The sequence below is a fragment of the Cricetulus griseus genome, chromosome X, assembly GCF_003668045.3.
Source record: "Cricetulus griseus strain 17A/GY chromosome X, alternate assembly CriGri-PICRH-1.0, whole genome shotgun sequence".
Classification (NCBI taxonomy): Eukaryota; Metazoa; Chordata; class Mammalia; order Rodentia; family Cricetidae; genus Cricetulus; species Cricetulus griseus.
The window spans coordinates 1,401,826-1,419,484 of record NC_048604.1 but is presented as its reverse complement, the minus strand read 5'-3'; the positions used below and the strand labels follow the sequence as shown (position 1 = coordinate 1,419,484).

At 48.5% G+C, this 17,659-nt stretch overlaps 2 protein-coding genes across 4 annotated transcripts; both read left to right on the top strand.

Annotated features, from left to right (window-relative positions):
• Window positions 1-330: 330 nt before the first annotated feature.
• Window positions 331-7,695, top strand: Gdi1 (GDP dissociation inhibitor 1). Of its 3 annotated transcripts, XM_035449802.1 has the most exons (12): window positions 496-636; window positions 796-906; window positions 1,668-1,775; window positions 1,929-2,028; window positions 2,187-2,321; window positions 2,750-2,948; window positions 3,205-3,336; window positions 4,500-4,599; window positions 5,832-6,003; window positions 6,266-6,410; window positions 6,510-6,564; window positions 6,659-7,695. In XM_035449802.1, the coding sequence occupies exons 3-12, from the start codon at window positions 1,689-1,691 to the stop codon at window positions 6,809-6,811; spliced, it is 1,278 nt and encodes a 425-aa protein (XP_035305693.1). In that variant the 5' UTR covers window positions 496-636; window positions 796-906; window positions 1,668-1,688; the 3' UTR covers window positions 6,812-7,695. The 3 variants fall into 3 exon arrangements, with proteins under 3 accessions (XP_027288191.1, XP_035305693.1, XP_035305694.1); XM_027432390.2 differs by lacking the exon at window positions 796-906 and having other exon boundaries at window positions 331-636; XM_035449803.1 differs by lacking the exon at window positions 496-636 and having other exon boundaries at window positions 895-1,027.
• A 1,613-nt stretch (window positions 7,696-9,308) lies between these two features.
• Fam50a (family with sequence similarity 50 member A) lies at window positions 9,309-16,878 on the top strand. Its single transcript, XM_027432451.2, has 13 exons — window positions 9,309-9,479; window positions 10,742-10,826; window positions 10,919-11,018; window positions 11,509-11,654; window positions 13,978-14,054; window positions 14,167-14,233; window positions 14,571-14,632; window positions 14,798-14,874; window positions 15,566-15,620; window positions 15,811-15,859; window positions 15,954-16,024; window positions 16,154-16,264; window positions 16,741-16,878. Exons 1-13 carry the CDS (start codon window positions 9,369-9,371, stop codon window positions 16,747-16,749), a joined length of 1,020 nt encoding a protein of 339 aa, XP_027288252.1. The 5' UTR covers window positions 9,309-9,368; the 3' UTR covers window positions 16,750-16,878.
• The last annotated feature ends 781 nt before the right edge of the window (window positions 16,879-17,659 follow it).

The window sequence follows — 17,659 nt, the reverse complement described above, 5'->3', positions numbered from 1 at the left end:
TGACTGAGGGGAAGAAGTGCCCAGGTGTAGTCCTAACAGGTGAGAGGGGAAGGGTGGGAGAGTCTTCATCAAGCTGATTGATACTCTTAACGAGTTAAGGTAGAGGCCCATTATTTCTCCTGGCCTTGGGGAGAGTCCTTACAATGAAAGATACAGGCAACTGCAAATACCACAGGGCCTTGCTGTTTCTCCCAGAGGGGCGGTATGGGATCGCGCCAGGAGGGATGGGACGGGGCGGGGCGCTCTCGGCTCCCGCGCATGGATCTTCGCGGGACGCAGCACCTGCCACGGACCCGCCCCGCCCCGCATTTCTCTGGGCTCGCGAAGATCTGCGTTGCCCCCGAAATTGTACTGGTGCGGAGACTCAGGCGCTGGAAGCCCTTCCAGAAAATAAGCGGGAGAAACGGTGGCATCGCTAGGGTGTGGCAGGGCCCGAGGAGGGAGAGGGACTCTTTGACGCGGCGGAAGGATCTGGAGACGACTGATAGCCGCCATCTTTGGTTCAGTGCGGTGGCAGCGGCGGCGGCGGCAGTGGCTGCTGTGGTGAAGGAGGAGGAGGAGCCGAGCGGGCGTTGGTACCAAGGCCTGACCATGGACGAGGAATACGATGTGATAGTACTGGGGACAGGTCTTACCGTAAGTGTCACCCTAGGCACTCATAGCCCTGTAGCATGCCTTTCCCATCCCCCGCGGTGATGCAGAGCCCTGGTCACCGGTCTCATTCTCCCATCATTGCTTTCCTGGCTCTGGTCCTGGCAAAGCCAACCCCGCTCCCACCCCACTGCCTCACCCTAGGATGTCGACTCGACGGCGCTGCCATCTTCTTGCTTCCCCGTAGAGGACCCTGTTTCAGCCTGTATCCCTGCACCCTAGGACCCCTTCATCGTCCCTATCTGTGTCACCGAGGTGGAAAACTACCCCCCCCCCGGACCGGTTGTGCCCAGCCCCCACCCTTCACCTGCTTAGCATCCTTGATTAGCATCTCTTACCATTTTGTGGTGATCACACTAGGGCATTGAGTATAAAGGTATGGGTATGGGGGCATTCCAAGGGTGGGTTCTCATCCTGCCTTTTTGCCTTTTGAGAGGGGACGGTAATTCAGGGAATGTTCCAGAAGCAGCAGTAGTGGGGGTAGTTACGACATTCCCTCTACCCCAGTCTGGTTTCCCATGGAGATCTCAGGCTGAATATATCCTCTGCCTTTGTCCTTGGGCTAGTGACAGTGATTGGTTGTTGGTTTGCACCCTGAGTCTGGACCGGTAGATAGGGCTGGAGGGTCAGGGGCTCCTGCCTTTGTAGGAGGAGCAGCCCAGGGTGGGGTCTGGGATTTCATTTGAATTGGTTCTTCTCCAGACTCGTTACCTTTTTGTGGGCTCAGAGCAGGCAGATACTTACTTGGCTTGTGGGTACTAGAAGACTGTCCTTGGGTCTGCTGGAAGCTCTGCCTCCCTAAGCCTCATTTAATGCTCTGGCATTTCACCGTCTTGCCTAACAGGGTTATAAAGGAAACATCGAATGAAGCCATTTCCCCTCTCTCCAGTTTTAGGTGCTACAAGAGGCAGGGATTTATGTTACAAAATTTATGTCGGGTTTGAGTCAGGGACAAACCAGGGATGCAGGTCAGAAGGCAGATGGGAGTGTAGCTGCAAATGCCACCCCTCCCCCAGGAATGCATCTTGTCTGGCATCATGTCTGTGAATGGAAAGAAGGTGCTGCACATGGACCGGAACCCTTACTATGGGGGTGAGAGCTCTTCCATCACACCCCTGGAAGAGGTAAGGCTTCTTGGACTTGAGCTAAGACCCAGACCCCTTTTTAGTCTCTCACATAGGGGCATGGGGGCAAAGTAGTTCCCAGGTGCTGGGCTGGAGAATGGGAGAGGGATAGGTGGTCCTTGACATTTTTCTTTCTTTCTGTCCTGTTTACAGCTATATAAACGTTTTCAGTTGCTGGAAGGGCCCCCTGAGTCAATGGGCCGGGGCCGAGACTGGAATGTTGACTTGATCCCCAAATTTCTCATGGCCAATGGTGAGGGAGATTAAGAAGATAATGTATATGGTGATTGGTGGGTGGTGGTGATTGGGAAGACCAGAGGGGAGGTTCAAGCTCCAGAATAAGGTCAGTCAGACAACTGAGAGATTTTTGAAGGGAGCTACACTGACATCCCTAATCCTCTCTGGACACAGGTCAGCTGGTAAAGATGCTGCTGTATACAGAAGTGACTCGTTATCTGGACTTCAAGGTGGTTGAGGGCAGCTTTGTATACAAGGGAGGCAAGATCTACAAAGTACCATCCACTGAGACTGAGGCCTTGGCTTCTAGTAAGTATGAGTCTCCTTAGCCAGAGAATAATGGGACAGGAGGAAGCAGACTATTCTCAAGATAGTTAGGCAAAAGGCTCCCATTTGCCTAAGCCTAATCTTAGCTCTATGTAATACCAGAGGCCCCTTGCTTTATAGTACCTTTATTGGAATGTGCTACCCATCCTGGCAAGTTACCAGAAAGGAAGCTCATTGAGGAGGATTTCTTTTTGGCAGAGGGCCTACTTGACCCCCATTGCATCCCCAAGTGGAGCTAGGAGTGCCTCTTCCTACAAATAGGAAAACTAAGGCCAAGAAGGGTGGGGCAGGGTTACATGACTGAGCTCTGGTGGGAGCCAGGACACCAACTTTCCTGGCCTGCTCTGGTGGAAAGAAGAGTTTTATGTCCCAGTAATACAAAAAGAGTCTTTTCAATACCCTTCCTTCAGATCTGATGGGCATGTTTGAAAAACGACGCTTCCGGAAATTCTTGGTGTTTGTGGCAAACTTTGATGAGAATGACCCCAAAACCTTTGAGGGTGTCGACCCCCAGACCACCAGCATGCGTGATGTCTACAGGAAGTTTGATCTGGGCCAAGATGTCATTGATTTCACTGGCCATGCCTTGGCGCTCTACCGCACTGATGAGTGAGGGGAAAGCTGGCTGGTGGCAGGAGCCCCTTTGTCTGCCTCACACTTTATCCTCCCCACACCTGCCTATTGTATCCACTGCCCACCCTGCATATCTCTTGTACTTGTCTATAAGTTCACCTGTTGCATTTCCATCCCTCTCTTCCATTTGACTCATATCTTTGCCAGGTCACAAAGGGTGGTGGGAAGGCGGATGGTGTCTTTGAAGGTGAGCAGGAGTGCTGCTGTCAAAGCATCTTCTCTTGTTCCCCAGCTACCTGGATCAGCCCTGTCTTGAGACTATTAACCGTATCAAGTTGTACAGTGAGTCCTTGGCCCGGTATGGCAAGAGCCCATATTTGTACCCACTCTATGGCCTGGGCGAGCTGCCCCAGGGCTTTGCAAGGTGAGGACCTTTTTTTCCCAAGCTGGCATTAGTGGGTATGACTAAGACCAATAAGCCTGGTGGTGGTGGCACAAGCCTTTAATCCCAGCATTTGGGAAGCAGATGCAGGCAGAGCTCTGTGAGTTCCAGGCCAAGCTGGTCTAGAGAGTGAGTTCTAGGACAGCCAAAGCTACATAGAGAAACACTCTTGAAAAACCAAAAATAAAATGAAATAAATAAAAGAATGGAAATTACCTCCTTGGGCTTTTTTTTTTTTTTCTTGAGACAGGGTTTCTCTGTATTTTTTTAGAGCCTGTCCTGGAACTTGCTCTATAGATCAGGCTGGCCTTGAACTCAGAGATCTACCTGCCTCTGCCTCCTGAGTGCTGGGATTAAAGGTGTGGGCCACCCCCCCCCGCCCCTCACCTCCCCACCCCCCCATTCCCCCCACCCCCGCTCTCCTTGAGCATTTTTGTGGCATCTTCTACTTTCCCATCTAAATCTTCATGTACATTGTTCCATCCCTGGTTAATGGGGGCACAGCCTTAGTACAGAGTAAAGGTGGAGAGTTGGCTCAGCAGATAAAAGCACTTGTTTTTACAGAGGACCCAGGTTTAATTCCAACAGCCACATGGTGGCCTACAACTGTCCATAACTCCAGTTTTAGGGAATCCTAACACCTTCATCTGACCTCCATAGGTTCCAAGCATGCATGTGGTCTACAGACATATGCCAAGAAAACACATACACGTAAAATAGTCAATGTAAATAATATACTTAAAAAGTAAAGGAAATACAAAGTAAAGGACCAGATGACCATGAAAATAGCTTTCCCAGTTCCTGGTAGTACCTGAACTAAGTCTAGGACCCCAGAACCTTGAATCTAAGATTCCCTGGAATCTGGCTCTTTGCCAGAGAGTCCTTTATTCGATTCCTGAGCCATTTCTATGTGAAGCTACACTCATTGGACTTTGCAGAATAGAATGTTCTGGATGGAAACTCCAGAGAGGAAGGTGTATGCCAAGATGGGCCCTCAGTTCATTCATAGGAGGGACACCTGAAACAGTTGGAGTTAAATTCTGTCTACCTGGGCAGTTTTCTCCATCTCATAGGTAGGGTGGGGAGAGTACAGTAGATTTGGTCCCCATTGTCCTAAGACTTCCCCATCATTTTCCTTACTATAGATTGAGTGCCATATATGGGGGAACATATATGCTGAACAAACCTGTGGATGAAATCATCATGGAGAATGGCAAGGTGGTGGGTGTGAAATCTGAGGGAGAGGTAAGCATATCCTGTGCATTTGTTACCATGGCTTGGGTAAGGTTTGGTCTTTTTTAGGGATATATTCATAGGGAGCCTTAATTGCTGGTGAATTTGCTGTTGCTGAACCCTGAGAGCCTCATAGCTAGGAACTGGGTGGTCAATAAAAGTCCACATAGCTATTCCTGTTGGCAAGAAGTATCCTTCACGACCTGGAGAGATGGCTCAGAGGTTAAGAGCACTGGCTATTCTTCCAGAGGTCCCAAGTTCAATTCCCAGCACCACATGATGGCTCACAACTATCTGTAATGAGATCTGGTCCCCTCTTCTGGCCTGCCGGCATACATGCAGGCGGAATGCTGTATACATAGTAAATAAATAAATCTTAAAAAGAAGTATCAAATTGCCAGGTGTGGTGGTACATTCTTGTAATCCCACTACTGGGGGTGGGGGCAGAGGCACATGGATTTAAATCAATCAAGAAGTAACCTTCAGAAGTCACATGCTGTGTCTATAGTCCCAAAAGCATTTTTTGTTTGTTTTTTTGAGACAGGGTTTCTCTGTGGCTTTCGAGGCTGTCCTGGAACTAGCTCTTGTAGATCAGACTGGTCTCGACTCACATAGATCCGCCTGCCTCTGCCTCCCGAGTGCTGGGATTAAAGGCATGCGCCACCAACGCCCAGCCTAAATGCATTCTTTTGGAAAGGGTGTCATGTATCCCAGGCTGGCCTCAAATAGTCTATATAGGTAAAAATGAACACTTAATCCTTGTGCTTCCTTCCACCTTCCTCATGCTGGGATTACAGGTGTGTGTCAACATACTTGGTTTATGCAGTGCTAGAAATCTAATCCAGGGTTTTATGCATGATAGGCAAGCATTATACTGAGACACATGCTTTACCACCCCCTACTCCCGGCCAAAAAAAAAAAAAATCCTTCAGCCTGGTGTGGTGGGGCATGAGCACTGAGGTGGCTGAGGGAGGAAGATCCTGAGTTTGAGATTAGTTTGGGCCAAATAGACTCAAACAAAAACCCCATAAACAGCAAAAAAAAGTGTGATCATTGTGTTTCAGCAGTAGGGTTACCTAGTCCTGTATGTGAGGGATCACTTCTGAGCTTCAAGGAAGGGATTGTGTTCTATAGGAGGGATGGTGATGACACTCAGAGCTGCCTGGCTTTACATTAGGCTCAGCTTACTATTACCCAGGGCAAGTGGTGATCTGACAGGTACAAAGCCTCTGGTGCCTTCACAGGTGGCCCGCTGTAAGCAGCTGATCTGTGACCCTAGCTACATCCCAGACCGTGTACGGAAGGCTGGCCAGGTTATTCGTATCATCTGTATCCTCAGCCACCCCATCAAGAACACCAATGATGCCAATTCTTGCCAAATTATCATCCCTCAGAACCAGGTCAACAGGAAGTCAGGTAGGTCAGTCCATGAGGGATTACCTTCTGTTGCTATGTCTCTCTCACAAGAAGTCTTGGGGCTCCTTGTGACATTTTGTTATGGAATATGTCTGGGATTGGATGGGCCTTTTCTTCTTCATGAGATTGACAGTTTGGATGCTGTCTGCATGTAGGGCTGGGGAGGGGCAGGTGGGCCAGATTCATGTCCACTTCGTAGGAACTACCTTTTTGTGTTGTCATTTCCCTTGGCACATGTTAACTGAGTGCTTCCTGTGGTCAGACATCTATGTGTGCATGATCTCCTATGCACACAACGTGGCAGCACAGGGCAAATACATCGCCATTGCCAGCACCACCGTGGAGACTGCAGAACCGGAAAAGGAGGTTGAGCCTGCATTGGAGCTGTTGGAACCCATTGACCAGAAGTGAGGGGCTGAGCCAAACTGGGCAGACTGGGTTGAAAACCAGGAATGGGCAACACCCATTGTGAGACTTTAATGTACTGTTTTCCATTTGCCCCTCAGGTTTGTGGCTATCAGTGATTTGTATGAGCCTATTGATGATGGTTCTGAGAGTCAGGTAAGAAACCTGTCCCAGTCAGTGCTGGCTGTTGATGCCCACCCAAGATCCTCTGCGTGATTTCCCTGAGCCCTGGGGTTTTGCCTATTTACAGGTGTTTTGTTCGTGCTCCTATGATGCCACCACACACTTTGAGACTACTTGCAATGACATCAAAGATATCTACAAACGCATGGCTGGGTCTGCCTTTGATTTTGAGAACATGAAGCGCAAACAGAATGATGTCTTTGGAGAGGCTGATCAGTGATTGCTGACTCCCCTCCTCCAGCCCCTGCTCCCCTTTCCCCAACCTGTATGTCCTTTGGGGCAGGGAAGATGGTATGGCTGGGTATCCCTGTTTCCAGCATCTTCTGTTTCCCCCACCACATTCTGATCACTTACCTTGTTGATTTGATTCACTGACCAAATCCTTAACCTTAGTGATGGTTTGGGAGATGGGGGTTGGGTAGTATCCTCTTTCTTGGTTCTAGGAAAAGAGGATTCCTGTGTGTGAGCACATGTGCTCACGAGTGTGTGAGTGTGTGTGTGTGTGTGTGTGTGTGTGTGTGTGTGTGTGTGTGTGTGTGTGTGTGTATACACGTGTACACCCTAATTCTGCTGTTTGGGAAGGAGTGGAGGAAAAGCTGACTCTGCCCCCACTGTTCTTACTCCTAATGTAGTGGCCTTTGGAGATACCCCATCTCCACCCCCAACTCTTATGTGTTGGAGAGAAGGGGCCCTCCCAGCACAAAATTGCATTCCTCTTCCCCCTTATAATTTATTCTAATTTATTAACTTTGACCTATCTGTCTGAGCCTTCAGCCTTTCTGTGCAGCCTGGGGCTGTAGAGTTAGCTGCCCTGGCCTTTCCCATCCCTGGCAAAGTCTGGGTTGGGTGAAGGTTTATGTGTGGCCCCCTTTGGGAGTTGATCTATTTTTAATTTCTTGTCTTTGTGTTGTGTTCTTTGAGAAAACGTAAATGTGAGCAAAGCAGAAGGAGGTGGGAAAGTGGATCCAAACCCCAGTGTGCCCTGCCCAATGCCTTTTCCTTTAGTGGTTGGAAACCCTTATCTTGCAAAGTGAATGTGTCCCCTTCCCCAACCTCTAGTGTATTTCAAAATAAAACCCCTCCAATAAAACTGTTGAAACCTGAGTCTGGATCTTTAGGTTCTTTGCTAAAATCAAAGGTTGTTGAGTTGTTTTGCAGTATTGGAGCAATTTAGCTTCTGGAATTAGAACTATATCCTCAAGAGTCAAGGCAGGTGAGGTAGGTCCATCATCAGCTGGTGTTGAGTGGGGTCATTTTTGCACTCGTGGTTTCTTTCTCTTTTTTTTGAGACAGGGTTTCTCTGTGGCTTTAGAGGCTATCCTGGCACTCACTCGGGAGACCAGGCTGGTCTCAAACTCACATAGATCCACCTGCCTCTGCCTCCTGAGTGCTGAGATTAAAGGCGTGTGCCACCAACACCCAGCTTGCACTAGTGGTTTCTAATTTCTTTTATTATGTATACAACATTCTGCTTCCATGTATATCTGCACACCAGAAGAGGGCACCGGATTTCATAACGGATGGTTGTGAGCCACCATGTGGTTGCTGGGAATTGAACTCAGGACTTCTGGAACAGCAGTCTGTGCTCTTAACCTCTGAGCCATCTCTCCAGCATGCCCTAGTGGTTTCTAAGTCAGAGAAAAGGCATCTAGGTTTGGAGACTGGGTTCAAGGCCATTCTGGGTGCTCAGAGGCAGGGCAGCACAGGTGAGATGGCTCAATTAGTAAAGGCACTTTCCAGGCAACCTTGAATTTGATTTTTGGATCCCATGTAAAGGCAACTCCACAATATGACGTCTGCACATTATTCCATGGCTTTTGCACACACAAACATATACATACATTTAATATTTCATGTGTATGGGTATTTTGCCTAGACCAATGTGCGTTACTTGCATGTCTGCTGCCTGCAAAGGTCAGTAGAGGGCGTTGTGAGATGCTATGTAGGTGCTGGGAATTGAACATGGGTCCTCTGGAAATACCTCCTCCAGTACCCATCACTGCCTGAGCCTCACACACACACATTTTCAAGAGGAGTGTGGATCAGGAGCTAGTCTCAGTCCTGGGGAAGCAAAGGGACCCATACCTAGCATTGGATGATAGCAAAAAATCCAAGCAGCCAACCGAGAGGTGGTGGCTCACGCCTTTAATGCCAGCACTCGGGAGGTAGGAGCAGGTCGCTGAGAGTTCGATGCCATCCTAGTCTACAGACTGAGTTCCACGACAGCCAAGGTTACACAGAGAAACCCTTTCTCGGAAAAAAAGCAAAACAAAACAAAAAACAAGCAGCCATATAGTGTCAGTCTGTGACCAAGTAGGGGAAATAGACTTAGCCTCAGAGTGAAGGGCAACACCTGTCTAGGAGATGTCAGGGGAGCGCAGCACTCAGTGGGCGCTCCTGGGGCCAATAGGAGGAAGTAAGAGGACTGGAGATCTAGCTTAAGACAGCAGTTAACTTTGAGGGTGTGCAGGAAGCTAGCGGGTATAACTCTGTCACAAAAGTGGCAGCAGAAAGAACTTGTGGTTTCTCAAAACTAGGATCCCAGCAGTCTGTGGGGCGGGGCAAAGTGTGATCACGTGCCAGAGCCACGGGCGTAAGGCTAGGCTGGCGTCTGCACGTTCCCTGGTGGCTGACGTCACACGTCATCTGACTAAAAGGCCGCTGCCGCCGCCAGGACGCTTTAAGACCAAGTCTACACTGCTGCCGCCGCCGTCGTCCGCCGCCGCGCCGCCGCCGCCGGCCGCCGCCGCCGTCGCCGCCGCGCCGCCACAGCCACTATGGCTCAGTATAAGGGCGCCGCAAGCGAGGCGGGCCGCGCCATGCACCTGATGAAGAAAAGGGAGAAACAGCGTGAGCAAATGGAGCAGATGAAGCAGAGGATTGCTGAGGTGTGGGCCAGGCCGGGGCGCCTCAGAGCATGCGCTCAGCGCAGGCGCCCTGGCGCTCTCTTGCTACTTGGCTCTGGGAGTCCCCAAGGCGGGCTAGGAGTCCCAGGGGCGGGACTTGCTTGCGCGTGTCTGGCTGGTTACGGAAGCCAGCTGAGACAGTGTAATTCGTAAAATGGGCTCAGTGTTGGGCCATGTCAGAAATTGAGACCACTAGCTTGTGAAAACTTCAGCAGGAGGGAGCCACAGTCAGTGATTCTTGGTGGCATTGATGTTGAGCGAAACTCGCTGGCACCCCTCCTGAGCACAAAGCTTCCTAGTTCATGTTTCCAGCCTTCCAGTGCATACAGGGAAGAGCTCGCTTCCTGTGGAAAGGCACAGGGGTATACCACTGAAGCTCATTCAAGAGCCTTTAGCATCTCAGAGTACTAGCGCTTCCCTCAGGGCTGCTTCAGTAAGTGGTCACTGGATTCAGGGACGCGGTACCGAGGAGACCTCGGCTTGATCCTTTGGGCAAGACTGCTGAGAAGAACAGGGACTTAGCTCTCCAGGTGAGAGAGCAGGTCCTATCTAGGGGAGTGAGAAGCCAAACCCAAGAAACAGCCTTCAGATGGAGGTATCATCAACCCTCAGTCATGCTTGTATTGACACCTAGTCCTCTAGTTCTGACCCCATTGTCTCAGTGGCAACTGGAAGTATACCTCTACTGACCACTCATTTGGAGGTCCTGGTCAGAGAGGGACCTACATGGCACCTATTAAGATGGGGCTGGACTGAAGAACAGTGACCTGGATAGCTGCTGACAGTATCCTGGGCCAAAAAGAAGGAAAATTCTCATGGGTGTGGAGGTGGGGACTGGACTGGACCTTTTGATCCCTCTTTTTTTTTCCTTTTATCCTTTCCTGAAATCCCATGGTTTGGGTTTTAGGAACTTCAGCTTAAAGGCTGGATAGGAAAAAGGCCAAAGGTGAGTATGGTGGTGGCTATAGGCTACTGAGGGAGTGCTGATCCCCAGCAGGAGACCTGAAGGGGCCAGAACAGTTTAGTTATGTGAAGGAAAGAATCTCCTTTGGCTCCTATGTAGCCCTCCTAGCTTTGTGGACCATTCCATTCAGAAAAGGAAGGGTGTGTGTGTCTTTTGTAAGATTGTATCACAGTGTGTCCAGGCACAGATCTAGGACTAGGATCTAGGACCCACAGCCACTCTTTCATTTCCATAGTGGAATGGTAGATGGATACCTCACTGATGTGTCCCTCCCCTGCAGGAGAATATAATGAAATCCAACATTGACAAGAAATTTTCTGCACACTATGATGCTGTGGAAGCAGAGCTCAAGTCCAGTACTGTGGGTAAGCAGGACCATCTTCTTCCAGACCCAGGGGCTACTCCTTCACTGGCCCTGGGTGACCAGCCTTTTCTTCCATGTCTCCTTGCCTCCCAGGTCTTGTGACCCTGAATGACATGAAGGCCAAGCAGGAGGCACTGGTGAAGGAGAGAGAGAAGCAGCTGGCAAAAAAGGAGCAGTCAAAGGAGCTACAGCTGTGGGTCCCCCATCCTCTCTTAGCAGTCCTCCCATTATAGTACAGCGAGTGCTTGGGAACTCCTGGGGGTGGGTCAGTCTGTTCCCATTCCCATTCCATAGGGAGACCCCATTTTCTGCTTTGGGAGCAGTTGTGGTATCTATTGAGCTCCACACTGGTTCTCACTTTCCAGGTTTATCTTTCTTTCTGTTCCTCTGTAAAGGTGGTGAGTCCTTTCTGAGCCCTTTCTTTTTACTGGGTGCCTGAACAGCCTGCATTGTCCCCATTCCTCTCTGTCCCATGACCCCTGTGTCCTTTATGGTTGGTGTGTCATAATTAGAGCCCTGCCTTTTAGCTTGAAGTAAACTAGGGCAAAAAGAATCCCTCTGGGGTGCTGGGAAGATCTACCCTGTGCTAAGTGAACCCCATGCTAGGTACACAGTGGTTCTGGGTCAGAGAAGGGGTCTCAGGACAGGAACATGGGGCATGATGGCCACCCATGCCTTGGTAGGAAGCTAGAGAAGCTGCGAGAGAAGGAGCGCAAGAAGGAGGCCAAACGGAAGATCTCTAGCCTGTCCTTCACCTTGGAGGAAGAAGAGGAGGGAGGTGAAGAGGAGGAAGAGGTGGCCATGTATGAGGAGGAACTGGAGAGGGAAGGTGAGGGCACTGCCCGCCAGAGCTCTGTCCTGGCATTTGGGCTGACATTTGGGCTGGCAAAGGAAGACACACATTCATGTTTTAGCCTGAGTCACCTACTGGGCTTGTGGTCCCCAGTTTCACCCAGGGTAGGAGAAGAAGACAGAAATGAGGCAGCAATCACCATATTTTTAAAGCTAAAGTAATAGAATTGCTGTCAGCGTAGACTTGAGTCAGAGCTAGGCCAGTAGCCCCTGTACAGGACCCACCAGTGTGAGAAGTTACCAGAGTACTACTAGTTCCTGGTATATAAGGATCCAGAAGCTGTCCTTTGGCCCACCCAGGATAAACTGAGGCAGGGAGAAGATAGTCTGGATTAGGCTTGCCTATTGAAACTTTCTGAAATAATGGGAATGTTCATGAATACACTGTCAGATATTGTGGAGGTTTTTTGTTTGTTTTGTTTTCGATTTTTTTGAGTTGGGTTTGTCTGTGTAATAGTCCTGGCTGTCTGGAACTCACTTTGTAGACAAGGCTGGCCTTGAATTCACAGAGATACACTTGCCTCTGCTTCCCTGAGTGCTGGGATTAAAGCATAGGACAGTATGCCTGGCTACTGTCAGGTATTGTAACTGCTCACTACAGGTGGCCACTGGGCACTGATGTGATTGGTGAATTTGATCTATACCTGCTGAAGTCCAATGCTTCCAATGTATAGTCCTATGTATGTATATCTGTTCTGTGCATGGCCAGGCTACACAGTCAGTATGGGCTCAGTATGCTCAGGATTCCCCAAGAGCCCGGGGGAAATTGGCTAGATCAATGTGAGCGAGTCACATGATGAGCTCTTTAGTTGCAGAGATGGGAGGAGACAGGAAGAGTAGATGATAAAGTGAAACAGTTATACTGTAATAACAGGACAAAGGATGCATTTGAGAACTTGGAATAAGTTAGGTAATAGCTGTTATCTTAGCCATGTAGGCCCCTCTCCTCTGGTTGCTTCCTGCCACTGTAATTTTTTAAAAATTTCTTTTATTAAGACAGGTTTTCATGTAGCTAAGGCTGGCCTTGAACTCCAGATACTCCCAATTTTCCTCAATGCTAAGATTGTAAGTGTGCACTACCACACTGGGCCCTTCCATTTTAATTTTAGCAGTATATTTAACCCAGTAGAGGTCAGTGTGGCGAGTAGTGTTATTTTTTGTTTTACTTGATTTATTTTGAGACAGGGTACTATAAAGCTCAGTCTGGCCTTGATAGTGATCTTGCCTCCACCTTAGGAGTTCTGGATTGCACAGGCTAGTGGAGTGGTTGTCAACCTCATTGTGTATCAGTGACATTTTTTCTTTCAGATAGTCTCACTATATATCCTAGGCTGGCCTCCAAATTTCAATGCTCTTGCCTTAGCCTTCTGAGTGCTAGGATTGCAGGTGTGTGCCACTACACCTAGTTCACTGGGGCTTTTGAAAAGCATGGCTTGGTGGGTTTTCCCCTTCCATCCAGAGATTTCATCTTGGGGTCTTAACAACAGGACCCGAGCACCCAGCACCCTGGCATCTATTATTTTTTTTCTTTTAGTTTATGCTTGTTATTTATCAAGGTTAGTACTGTTTTTGTTTTTTTCTTTATTTTATTTGTTTATTTACTTTTGGTTTTTCAAGACAGGGTTTCTCTGTGTAACTTTGGAGCCAGTTCTGGCACTTACTCTGTAGACCAGACTGATCTTGAACTCACAGAGATCCACCTTCCTTTGCCTCCCGAGTGCTGGGATTAAAGGTGTGAGCCACTACTGTCTGGTGGTTTGTTTGGTATTTTTTTTTTTTGAGACAGGGTTTCTCTGTGGCTTTGGAGACTGTCCTGGTACTCTGTAGACCAGACTGGCCTTGAACTCACAGAGAGCCCCCTGCCTCTGCCTCCCAAGTGCTGGGATTAAAGGTGTGGGCTGCCACAACCGCACGTGTTGGCATGTCTGGCACTCACTGTGTACCAAGCTGGGCTTATACTCTGATCCTGGCATGCTTCTCCTCTTCAGAGTACTGGGATTAAAGGTATGTGCCACCATGGCTGGCTAAGTCAGTAGTTCTTAAAAGATGCTCCAGGGGCCTGAGAGACCTTACAGAGGTCCACAGAGATCAAAATCCTTTTTAGGGCAGGCATGGTGCACACCTTTAGTCCCAGCACTTGGGAGGCAGAGGCAGGCAGATCTCTGAGTTTGAGTTCAGTCTGGTCTACAGAGTAAGTTCCAGGCCACTCAGGACTACATAAATGTGACTTTGTTTAAAAACAAACCCACAGAACCATTTTCTGAAAAATGATAAGATGTTTTTTGTCCTATTTGCTTTAGAGATCACCACAAAGAAAAGAAAATTGGGGAAGAATCCTGATGTGGACACAAGCTTCTTGCCTGACAGGGACCGAGAGGTATAAACTGCCTAGCTCTGGTGTTGACTTTGATGGTGTTCATGAAGTTGGCCTTGGAGACTCTAACCCAGGGAGCAACCCTGAACCTCATCCTTTGTCCATTTCCTCTTAGGAGGAGGAGAATCGGCTTCGAGAAGAGCTACGTCAGGAGTGGGAAGCCAAGCAGGAGAAAATCAAGAGTGAGTACTATATAGCTAGATACAGTGGTTTTACCTGTTATCCCAGCACTCAAGAGACTAAGGCAAGAGGATCTGAAGTTCAAGGTCATTTTATTTACATGGTTAGTTTGAAACCAGCCTTGGCTACATGAAACCCAGTGACAAAAGAAAACAGACACAAAAACAAACAATAAGATGCTAGTAGAGTTGGGCATATGTGGTCTAGAGTTGGGGCAGTGAGAGGAGAACAGAGCTAAGGCCCAAACAGTTCTCTTGCAAATATTCACCTTGGCTATGTATCTCAAGGGAACTCTTGAGCACTTGAGTCTGGAGACCAAGAGGCAACTGTTCTTTGTAGGCGAAGAGATTGAAATCACCTTTAGTTACTGGGATGGCTCTGGACACCGGCGCACAGTTAAGGTAGGCAGTGGAAAGACTCTTTTGTCTTGAGTTCAGTGGAAAATAGCTGACAGTCTTGGCTTGGGAAACCTCTGTGGCTAGTAGAGTGGGTCTTTGGCTTTTTAGAGATATTTTTTTGGGCTGTTGTCTTTCCATCCCAACTCACTGGTATAACTGCTTCTGCAGATGAAAAAGGGCAACACGATGCAGCAGTTCCTGCAGAAAGCACTCGAGATCTTGCGCAAAGACTTCAGTGAGCTCAGGTGAACACACTGCACTGTGTGTGTCTGTGTTGTACATCTGTGAAGAGCCTGCCTTTCTGGCCAGGGTATCAAACAACCTTCTGACTGCTCCACAGCTGTGAATATGTTATGCTGATCATTGTGCTCCTTACAGAGGAGAGCTGTGAGGCTGGAGAGATGGCTCAGAGGTTGAGACCACTGGCAGCTCTTCCAAAGGTCCTGAGTTCAATTCCCAGCACATATGTAGTGGCTCATATCTGTCTGTAACTCCAGTTCCAGGGGACCTGACATCCTCACACAGACATACATTCAGATAAAACACCAATGTACATAAAATAAAAAACATTTTAGCTGGTCAGTAACAGTGCATACTTTTAATCCCAGCACTTGGGAGGCAGAGGCAGCCGGATCTCTGTGAATTTGAGACCAACCTGGTCTAAAGAGTGTGTTCCAGGACAGCCAGGGCTACACAGAGAAACCCTGTCTCAAAAACCAAAAAAAAAAGAGGAGAGCTATGCTCTTTTTTCTTAACTTCCTTCTGTAGAGAGCTTAGGTGAGAGAACTCTGCCTTGGTGATATGGTCTAGAAGTAGAGGACACTGGGACTCCCATCCTAGGTTCACTAAACTACACAGCTTCCCTTAAAGTAAGGCTTAAAACATTGTGCCAACTCTGCTGACTTCCAGTTGCTCATCCCCTCCTATCTCTCTCAGGTCAGCAGGGGTGGAGCAGCTCATGTATATCAAGGAGGACTTAATCATTCCCCATGTAAGTCACTTCAACCCTGGGTCATGCACACTAATTTCATAGGAGAGTCACCATACTGCTGTACATTCTTCCAGGGATGGTAGGCATGGTGGTGCCTGCTCCCACCCTGCAGGATGGGCTGCAGGGAGTAGTGGGTGATAGAGGCCTAGATGGATCATCAAGCTTTCCTTTCCCCACCCTCTGCTCCTAGCATCATAGCTTCTACGATTTCATCGTCACCAAGGCTCGAGGAAAGAGTGGTAAGTGATTGTAACTTGGCTTACCCTCTAGCTTGCTCTAATATGTTGGGAAGGGCAGTAGTATCGCCTTGGGATTACTGCCTCTCCCCTCCAGGGCCACTCTTCAACTTCGATGTTCATGATGATGTACGACTGCTTAGTGATGCCACTGTGGAGAAGGATGAGGTATGATAGTTCCAGGGTACTGGGCAGGCAAAGGTGCCCTGAGCCTGACATGGGGGTTGCCCTTGGGGAGAATTCACAGGAAGACAAGGTCAGGTAGTATGGCCCTGAATCACAGCCTTCATTCCTCAGTCACATGCAGGCAAAGTGGTGTTGAGGAGCTGGTATGAGAAGAACAAGCACATCTTTCCTGCCAGTCGTTGGGAGCCCTATGACCCAGAGAAGAAATGGGACAAGTACACGGTAAGGAGGCAGGGAAGGCAGGCAGGAAGATTAGGTCCTGAGAAGCCACTTCTTGGTGGTCCCACTGCTGGACTGGGCAGCTCAAAGTCAGAGGGTGGGAGTCATCTCAGCTTTCAGTGACCTGCAACCTTCCTGCCTGGAAACCAAAGATAACTAATCTGATATGGTGGCACATACCTTTAATCCCTCCACTAGGGAGATTGAGGCAAGAGGAGCACAAGTTCCTAGCTATCCCAAGCTACATAACAAGATCACTAAAACATGAACATGCACACACACACACACACACACACCACACACACACACACACACACACACACAGAGAGAGAGAGAGAGAGAAGAGAGAGAGAGAGAGAGAGAGAGAGAGAGAGAGAGAGAGAAGAGAATCAGATATGACATGATAGCATGATAGCCTGCCCCTATTTATTTCCTGGCTTCCATTCCTTGTTTCACGTGTCCCCATTTTCTCACACCAGATCCGGTGAACATCCAGAAGTTGGCATGACCTTGGCTCTCCTCAGCGCTCCCCCAGGGCTCCAGGTGCCCTGATATTGTCATTACTGATTTTGTCTTTTACAATAAAAAAGTACACATTGAGCAGAGTGCATTATAAAGCTGTGTATTATAAGAACCTGTGCTTTATTTTTAGAGAATGTGTGTGTGTGCTTGTGTGCACATGCCAGAAGGCAACTATGGGTATCATTCTGTTGTCCAACATTTTTTTTTGAGACAGGATCTCCCACTGGCCTGGAACTTGCTAAGTACACTAGACTGGCAGGTCGGTGAGCCCCAGGGAGCTCCAGGGTTGAAATTGGACATGTATACCATCAATGTTGGGCTTTTAAAAATATGGATTCTAGCTGGGCATTAGTGGTTCACACCTTTAATCCCAACACTCAGGAGGCAGAGGCAGGCGGATCTCTGTGAGTTCGAGATCAACCTGGTCTACAAGAGCTAGTTCCAGGACAGCCTGCAAAGCCACAGAGAAATCCTGCCTCAAAAAACCCCAAAAAGTATGGATTCTAGGTTTTAAACTCATAATCTCATGTTTGCAAGGAAAACACTTTACCAACTGAGCTATCTCCCAGCCCTAAAACATTTTTGTTGAACTAACATTTATATAATAGTTTGGTAATTTTATCAGGTGTGTTGAGCATACCTGTAATTCTAGCACTAGTGAAGTAGAAGTAGAGAGATCATGAGTTTTGAGATTAGTCTGGGTTGCATAGCAAGTTCCAGGCCAGCTTGAGCTACAGAGTAAGACCCTGTGTGTCAATCTCTTACACAAACCACACCAAAGGATTCTTTTCTTCACCTATGCATTTTACTTATTTTTTAGACAGGATCTCTCTACATAGCCATAGCTGTCCTAAGAACTCAGTGTGTAGCCCAGGG

What these genes read in the sequence shown, in the direction of transcription:
- Gdi1 (XM_027432390.2), top strand. Translation starts at nt 592, where the DNA reads ATGGACGAGGAATACGATGTGATAGTACTGGGGACAGGTCTTACC. An exon ending in CTGCCCCAGGGCTTTGCAAG is followed by an intron (nt 3,337 to 4,499) that starts GTGAGGACCTTT and finishes TCCTTACTATAG; the next exon opens with ATTGAGTGCCATATATGGGG. An exon ending in ATGATGGTTCTGAGAGTCAG is followed by an intron (nt 6,565 to 6,658) that starts GTAAGAAACCTG and finishes GCCTATTTACAG; the next exon opens with GTGTTTTGTTCGTGCTCCTA.
- Fam50a (XM_027432451.2), top strand. Translation starts at nt 9,369, where the DNA reads ATGGCTCAGTATAAGGGCGCCGCAAGCGAGGCGGGCCGCGCCATGCAC. An exon ending in GGAGGAACTGGAGAGGGAAG is followed by an intron (nt 11,655 to 13,977) that starts GTGAGGGCACTG and finishes TATTTGCTTTAG; the next exon opens with AGATCACCACAAAGAAAAGA. An exon ending in AGGACTTAATCATTCCCCAT is followed by an intron (nt 15,621 to 15,810) that starts GTAAGTCACTTC and finishes CTCTGCTCCTAG; the next exon opens with CATCATAGCTTCTACGATTT.